General features: G+C 37.0%; 1 protein-coding gene across 1 annotated transcript in view; it reads left to right on the plus strand.

Annotated features, from left to right (window-relative positions):
* DDX10 (DEAD (Asp-Glu-Ala-Asp) box polypeptide 10) overlaps positions 1-9,009 on the plus strand; it is a 316,840-nt gene that overhangs the window by 169,473 nt on the left and 138,358 nt on the right. Inside the window, exon 15 of the mRNA XM_010862850.1 lies at positions 3,271-3,432. Coding sequence (XP_010861152.1) covers positions 3,271-3,432 — 162 coding nt within the window. The remainder of the gene's footprint in view (positions 1-3,270; positions 3,433-9,009) is intronic.

Genomic DNA, 9,009 nt, shown 5'->3' on the forward strand with positions numbered 1-9,009 from the left:
GGCAAAGTAATGTCTCTGCTTTTGAATATGCTATCTAGGTTGGTCGTAACTTTCCTTCCAAGGAATAAGCATCTTTGAATTTCATGGCTGCAGTCACCATCTGCAGTGATTTTGGAGCCCAGAAAAATAAAGCCTGACACTGTTTCCACTGTTTCCCCATCTATTTCCATGAAGTGATGAGACCAGATGCCGTGATCTTCGTTTTCTGAATGTTGAGCTTTAAGCCAACTTTTTCATTCTCCTCTTTGACTTTCATCAAGAGGCTTTTTAGTTCCTCTTCACTTTCTGCCATAAAGGTGGTGTCATCTGCATATATGAGATTACTAATATTTCTCCCGGCAATCTTGATTCCAGCTTGCGCTTCTTCTAGCCCAGAGTTTCTCATGATGTACTCTGCATATAAGTTAAATAAACAGGGTGACAACATACAGCCTTGACGTACTCCTTTTCCTTTTTGGAACCAGTCTGTTGTTCCATGTCCTGTGGGAACATACAGAAGGATAATAACACAACTACTCACCACAGCTTCTTTTGCTCGACTATAGAAAGCCTCTGCTCTGCGATTCCTCAATTTTAGATGCTATACTGGTGTGTTCTTACTTACTGGCCTGCTGTGGGAAAAATTCTCTGCTTTAAAATAACCTTAAATGTATAGGTGTCTGGTTTACATTTCCTATTTACCTGGTCTTAGTGTAAATACATCCTCATAGAGTAGGGAAGGGGTTACCTCGCAGATTGCTCATGAAAATCACTTATTATATAATAATATTATCTTCATTTTTTAAGAGGAAACATATTTAGAATGTCAAGTGACTCACCTTAAGTAGTGATGGTAGAGTCAGTGGTCATTGTAGCATCTTCTGAGTATTGTCTCTGTTTCGCTCTGACTGACCTATGGGTTTCCCTGTTCATTCTGATATAGTGCTCAGCATCCCATGCCCATCATGATGTCATTTCCCTTGCCCTATGTTTATTTTTTCTTCATATCACTTATTATGAGACTTTGCATTCTGTAATAATTCAGTGGTTGTCTATTTCTTCCACTCTAGTGCAAATGAGGGAAGATATTTCCTCTCCAGTGGAATAAGAGAAGGTATTTCTATTCCACTGAGATGAAAAAAGTTACATGAGGGAAGGTATTTGTTGGCTCTGCTTATTACTCTGTCCTCTGCACTTAGGACAGTGCCTAACAAATAGTAAGCCCTCAGAAGAAGTGTATACCCTGGTAAAATAACAGAGCTTTTTATTCTATAATGTATCACATGTCACATCAAATATTTTATCATTATTAATATAATTGCTGCCTGCATAATCTGTATGCAGTGGTATGTGTTTACTTTTAATTCTGAATTTAGCAAAGATTTGGATGTTACTTTGTGGATGAGGTTTTGGTTTAGAAGGCCAAATTTGCACTGGTAATGTGGAGTAAAATGGTGTATAAATCATATGGAAACTAACAAAGTTGATTGCAATTAAAATTTTAAAGTTGTTGTTGAAGTTGCAGAGGAAGCCTATAAAATTGAAATATATGAATCTTTGTGATCCAGAAAAGAGGTCAGCGCTTGAGAAACACTAAATCAGAAAATAGTTGTAGTATTGTATCATATGCTCACTGTAAGAGAGGATTAGTGCTTTTAGTGTATTGTGGTTCCTTACTGTGCTGCTAATTTAGCTGCAGAGATTATACCCATTAACTTCAGGTGGAGTGTAAATCCTTAACTGTGAAATATTTCATTGTAAATGTATTGCCAACAGGAGCATTGTGTGACTGTAAGCCACAGTGAAACTTCTAATCTAAAACCCTGAAAAAAATGCCATTTGTTCCACCCATAGGCTTCCCTGGCTCAGTGGTACAGAATCTGCCTGCAGTTCAGGAGACACAGGAAATTTGGATTCGATCCCTGGGTTGGGACGATCCCCTGGAGGAGGAAATGGCAACCCACTCTTGCCTTGGAAATTTCCATTCTTGCCTTGGAAATTTCATGGGCACAGGATCCTGGTGGGCTATAGTCCATGGTGTTGCAAACAGTTGGACACAACTGAGTAAACAAGAAAGGAAGGGTTCCACTTACAGAGGGATGAATTTTTTCCATTCTGATAAAGGAGAAGTCAGAGCCGTGGGTGGTGTTCTTAACTGGCCCCACTCATCTCTCTCACTGCTTCTGTGACTGCTGCTGTGCTGCTCATGCATTTGTGACCCTTGCTTCAAGTTGTGACTCCATGGTAGTCTCATCTTGAAGGATACGATGATGGCAAGAGTGAGAGGAGGCATTAACACCTGTGATGTGTGTGCCTACAGCCCTCATTTCCTGCTGTTTGATTAGCAGTCTTTCAGAAACTGTAGCAGTTACTTAAATCCTCCTGGCAACCAGTTATGGGGTAAAATAAGAGAAATGCTTTTGTCTAAATTGTCTAGAATTTTACTCTGTTAGGCCTGGAACATGATTAGTCAAACAAAGCTTATTTTTCAAGCAATGATACAGATGTATGGAAATTAAGTAATTCATTCAGGGTTATGCACTGGGCTAGTGAATAAGCCAAGGCATTAAGCCATGTCTCCTGACTCTCAGATCAGTGCTCTGACTTCTTTATCACCTTGTTCCTAACCACAAAATGTTTGTGTAAAATTGTGTAGATCTGAGCAGACTTATGAAATCCAGACTAACTTTCTCCTTTACGCTTAGTTTAGTTATTTCAGTTTTTATATGTGGTACCAGCTGATATGTGTTTCATCAATTTTGAGCACATAATGTATGAGCAGATAATGTGTTGGGTTCTCAGGATACATGAATAAGACATATGACTACCCTCAAGGAGGTTAATGCTAGTAAGGAAAACAGGAAAAGTAAAACAGCCCAGCATGCTGAAAGGTGTTAGAGGAGGTTCACTGACGTGCCATGGTGGTGGCAAGGCGGCACTCTGCTCAGCCTGGCTATTGCCCTGTGTAGATCATCTGGAGCTGAGTTAGTGGAGTGTTGCATACTATGAATGCTGAAATGATGTTGAAGCAACTACCTTACTGTCCAAATTATTTAATGAAGATTTCTTTTAATCCTGCTCTTAATTTGAATTATGGCAGCATTACTTTATCCTGACTTTTCTATGACTTGCTCACTTTTATTACAAAGCTTGTTTGACAGTTTCAGAAATATAAATTGTAAGGCAGAAAGTATGTATGTGCACCATTTCAGAGTCATTCTGCAAATGCAAGTGGCATTCTGTTGATGTTCCTTGTCTCCTGCCTCATACTCACCTTTTCCCTCTCTGCAGTTGGTTCAGCAGTGGCCACAAGTGCAGAAATCTGTTTCCAAGGGTACTGAGGAAGAGGACGACGCTGGTGGTATCAACCTAGATAAAGCAAAGGAAAGGCTTCAAGAAGAGGACAAATTTGACAAAGAAGAATATAGGAAGAAAATTAAGGCAAAGCATCGGGTAAGCTTTCTATCTTGAATGAATACTGAATGAAATTTAATATGTCCTAAATATATTTAAATGTTCATTAGATATTCTTTAATAACCAAGTTACTTTACTATTTTCTTTAGCACTTATTTTTCTGTGGCTATTTTGTTATTTTATCTAGTCTTTTTTGCTTCTGCTGGTGGAGTCTTTGTATACTAAGTGGTTTCTGAGAATGTCACCTAAATCTGCCTTTGGTTGAGGTGACCCAAATTACAGTGATTTTTTTTTTAAAATAAAGTTCTAATTTGGAGATAATTGTAGTTGTACACTTGTTAAAAGCTGTATTTTAACAACTTGTATAACAATGTGTAGCTCTATTTCTATAACTTTGTCATTTCAAGAATATATATAAATGAAGCTATGTAGTATATAGCCTTTTAGGATTGAGTTTTGTCACCCATCATGAATCTGTAGATTCACCTAGTTCTGTGTTTGACCCCTTTCTTTCTGTTACTGAGTAGTGTTACATGGTGTGGATGAAGCACAGCGGTTTCATGTTTCATCTATTTGAGCAACATTAATATTATTTCCAGTTTGAACTTAAATCTTTCCATAAGCAATTACTTGGCAATAGATATAATTTAAATTTATTAAATTAAGAAAAAAATAAGGAAACTTTGTGAGAACGAGTGCTTCTGTATAGGCATATGCCCTATTGGCCTTAAACTTGGCCTTAAACTATTATCCTTAAAACAGAAAGGGTTACTCCATTCTGGCCTCTCATGATATTACTGTCCTTTTGGACTACCTAAAAGTGGACCTTTCACTAGATAAATGAGTCAATTAATGAACTAAACAGATTTACCTTTTTAAAGAAGTTTCTGTAGTATGCCTTGAGACAATGAATGGTCTCAGGGTAGCACAGTATCAAATGAAAGAATCACTGCTATAATATTAAGTTATGTATCAAAAATTTTCAAGTCGTTGGATGTGGTCATTATTAACCATATCTATATTAACCATTATTAACCATAATAATTAACCATATGATCATTATATATCCTGTGGTCAAAACGATAGGTTTTGACTCCTATTTGACCTTGTTATTATTTAATGATCCAATAAGTTGTTTTTAATAGTACAGCAGATCTTATTTCTTTAAGGTTTGATATAGCTTCACAGTAGCAGTTAATGAATAAGAAATTTAGTTCTTGAAGATAGCTTTCAGGGATGAAAATGAATGGCGAGGAAAAACATTCCATAAATATGGAGAACAAACGAACCTAAAATATACAGGTTGTAGTTTGAGGGTATAACGAAGCATTTCCGTCATTGCTGCTTTTAGCGCAGTACTTTAAATAGAAATTTGATGTTAATAATTTGTTGCTAAAATTTTTAATAATGCTGAGTATCAAGCAGCTTGTCAAGTTTCTGCTTAGAGTCTTCTTAAAGTATTTATCCAGCATAAGAACATTTTACCTTTATTTTTAAATTGTAGTCAGCAGTAAAAAGAAACCTGGAGAATTTACATTAAGTAAAGGCTCCCCCCACCCCCATTTGCTTCTTCCCTTTTTCTTATTTTCCCTTTCACCCCTCTTCCCAATGTGTGGAAGTTACTACTATATCTGGGTTGTGGAATATTGTTTCTGAAATATTTAGGAACTTAATTTCTCAAGTTACTATTGTATATGTATTACACAGTGTTTGTGTGCTAGGCTCTGCCTTAGACTGGGAAGATGGAATATATAATATACTTGATGTTGGGGCTTCCCTGGTGGTCAAGTGGCTAAGACTCCACGTTCTGTGTGCAGGGGGCCTGGACTCAATCCTTGGTCAGGGAACTGGATCCACATGTTGCAACTAAAGAACCTGCATGCTGCAGTGACGATCAAAGGGCCCAAGTGCTGCAACTAAGATCCAGAGCAGCCAAATAAATAAAAATAAAAAAATAAAATATGTGGGTTCTATTCTCAGGAAGTTTATAATTAAATCATGGTTAACTTTGAACATTCAGTCACTGCATAGAAATTTTCTGTGCTCCAATTTTTTTTTTACATTAAAATTTTTGAAATGAATAATATCTTCATGTTTTCCAAAGTCAAGATGATAAAGTTAATGTTGAGAAGTCTTGCTTCTGCCCATAGCTGTCATTTTTATTCTTGCCTCCACCTCAGAGGTAAAGTTTTATTAATTATTAATGTATCCGTATAGTTTATGCAAAGACTAGTAAATAGAAATGCATATTCTTATTTTCTCCCTTTGTTACATTCATACTACAGTATTCTACAGTACTGTAGATTGTTCTATACTTTTTTATTTGCAATTATTTTTGAGACTTTACATAATTTATTTTCTTTGCACCATTGTTAAAACATACCATATGACTTTAAAACTATCACTGTGACTGTCTCACAGCAAGGTTGAAGAGAGCAGTTTGGGGCAGATACAGTTGGGAGAGAAATCACGAGAACTTTACATGCTACTGCTTTTGAACCAGTTCTCTGTAACTAAAAGAGATATAAGATCTTTTAAAAACAAGTTTGTTGTTTAAAGCGAAATTTGTTGTTTTATATAAAATAAGGATGTTCTGCACAGGGTAGCCCATGGCATACTTTCTATATTGGAGACTGAAAATATTATGCAGCCTAAAAAGAGCACAAAGAAAAAACCAGAGTAATCTTCCCTTTATTCAGCTTAATGGGAATGCGACCTGGCACAAATATGATTCGTTTCTTGGTATTTTCATCGGTAAAATTATTATTTAAACAAATTTAAGTATTTGTATATTAAATTAGTGAAATTTCATGTTTTTGAACACTTAGTTTGTTTATTATAATAGCATACATAAGATACAGTGTGCTTAGTCGCTCAGTCATGTCCAACTCTTTGTGACCCCATGGACTGTAGCCCACCAGGCTCCTCTGTCCATGGGGATTCTCTAGGCAAGAATACTGGAGTGGGTAGCCGCTTTTCCAGGGCATCTCTCCGACCCAGGGATCGAACCCAGGTGTCTCGCATTACAGGCGGATTCTTTCCCAGCTGAGCTACCGGGGAAGCCGTAAGATACAATACAGGTGCTCAAATCAGTTATGTACCAACTGACCATGGACTGGATTTCTACCCAGAATGCATATGTATTATTATTTTTTTTAATAATAGGTTTTAACATTTGGCATAATGTTTGGTGGAGAGAATGTTGTGCTATAACAAGTTGGAATACTTGCTTTGAAGTCCTAGCATTACCTAGTCCATTTGGGTCACCAGTCACCAGTTTGGATTGTACTTTCCTATTCTGAAAATTGAGGGAAAGATAGTAGGAGTTAATAACAAGTGATTAGAGAGATTCCCCTGGCTCTGTGTGTATAGGTAAGATGTGAGAATAAAATGAAAATAGAACTCCATAAAATCTGTAACATAATTCTGTAATTGATACATATTATGACACATATAATATTTTGAAAAATGTGTCAATTTTAGAAGCTTTTATGAGATTAAAAATATTTCAGCATGTTTAAAATATTTCATGATTATATTTTTGGTTTAGAAGGGCAAGATAGTTAATATAATAAATGAATTTAGTCGTAATGATCCTTTTTGAAAGTAATTGTTTTTTCCTACTGTTTAACAGCCTGACATGATAGCTTTGAAAATGTACTCCGTTTTTGTATGTGGGTCTCAGCTGCTCATTTATTCCCACATGTTATTCCTCCATGTTATTACACCTGTCCTTGACTCATATTTTTTCATCTACCAAATTCTGAAAACTGTAATTTCTCCTATGACTCAAGTAAATATCTTTGTTGTAAAGATTTATAGCAAAAAGTAAATAAAAAGGAAGAAATAAAGATGATACAGTTTATGGCCTCACTGGGAATGGAATTCAGCTGCTCTTTTGCTGAAACTTGGCCACTCACTCTGGAGACTTCTGGAGCCCTTGTGTAACTCCTTTGGGTCACCCAGTCAGCATCTTTATTTTTCTTTATGAGTCTTCATTTTAGCCATTAAGCATCATTTTCTTCTGAGACCATTTGGGTCTTCTGCTTTCTCTGGCCTCTTGAAACTGTTTATCAGAAGTAAAATTATAGCAAAATTTATTTTTACATATAAAACCATTAGTAAATGAAGTTGTAAATACAAAAGCACTGCTTTTGCACAGAAACAATGTGTTTGCTGATAATTCAGTTAGAACTGAGAAAGATGGGCCATGAATCATACCCCTGAAAGGTTTTTTACTTAAATGGAGTGAAAATCTGCTCTGTGGTGTGTCATCATTTTTACCTCTGAAAGATAGCTTCTGTTTGGTGTGATAATATCTGTTACAATAGCTGAGAGTGGAGAGAAGCGATTCATTATGAGGTTCTCTTTCATTTCTTTGAAATTTGCTTTGAGTGCTTTATCCATTTGGATTGTGTATTTAGATGACATGTCAGAATGTAACTCTGGACTGTTTGCAGAGTTTTCTGGATTCTACTTAACTACTAGCATGAATATTACTATAACTCACCAGGGTTCTCTGTCCATAGCATTCTCTAGGCAAGAATACTGGAGTGTGTAGCCATTCCCTTCTCCAGGAAATTTTCCTGACCCAGGGATCAGACCCAGGTATCCTGCATTGCTGGCAGATTCTTTACCATCTGAGCCATCACGGAGGCTCTTTAGAAAGTTAAAAATTAAAGAGACTTCTTAGAAAATCTATTTTGTTTACTGTTTTTTACACAGAATTGAATTGGCATGGAATCCAGGTGTCTTAAACATAAATTTATCTATCAAGAAGGAGAAAGGTAGTAATCAGGTATTATAGGAATAGTAATAACAAGAACATTAAAGACAGTAGCAAGTAGCAGTTTGTTAACTGTGCCCGGCACTAAGCATTTTTATATTATATGCTAACCATTAACTTACGATATAAGTGATTTAGATTCATTTTACAGATGATAAAACTAAAACTTATAAGGGTCAAGTAAATTGTCCGAGGCCCCACAGTGTATCAGTTCAGTTCAATCACTCAGTCGTGTCCGACTCTTTGCAACCCCATGAATTGCAGCACGCTAGGCCTCCCTGTCCATCACCAACTCCTGGAGTTCACTCAAACTCATGTCCATCGAGTCGGTGATGCCATCCAGCCATCTCATCCTCTGTCATCCCCTTCTCCTCCTGCCCCCAATCCCTCCCAGCATCAGAGTCTTTTCCAATGAGTCAACTCTTCACATGAGGTGGCCAAAGTATTGGAGTTTCAGCTTCAGCATCAGTCCTTCTAAAAGAACACCCAGGACTGATCTCCTTTAGAATGGACTGGTTGGATCTCCTTACAGTCCAAGGGACCCTCAGGAGTCTTCTGCAACACCACAGTTCAAAAGCATCAATTCTTCAGCACTCAGCCTTCTTCACAATCCAACTCTCACATCCATACATGACCACTGGAAAAACCATAGCCTTGACTGGACAGACCTTTGTTGGCAGAGTAATGTCTCTGCTTTTGAATATGCTATCTAGGGTGGTCATAACTTTCCTTCCAAGGAGTAAGCGTCTCTGAATTTCATGGCTGCAGTCACCATCTGCAGTGATTTTGGAGCCCCCCAAAATAAAGCCTGACACTGTTTCCACTGTTT

Source organism: Bison bison, unplaced genomic scaffold (assembly GCF_000754665.1).
Source record: "Bison bison bison isolate TAMUID 2011002044 unplaced genomic scaffold, Bison_UMD1.0 scf7180017864485, whole genome shotgun sequence".
In the NCBI taxonomy this organism is placed as follows: domain Eukaryota; kingdom Metazoa; phylum Chordata; class Mammalia; order Artiodactyla; family Bovidae; genus Bison; species Bison bison.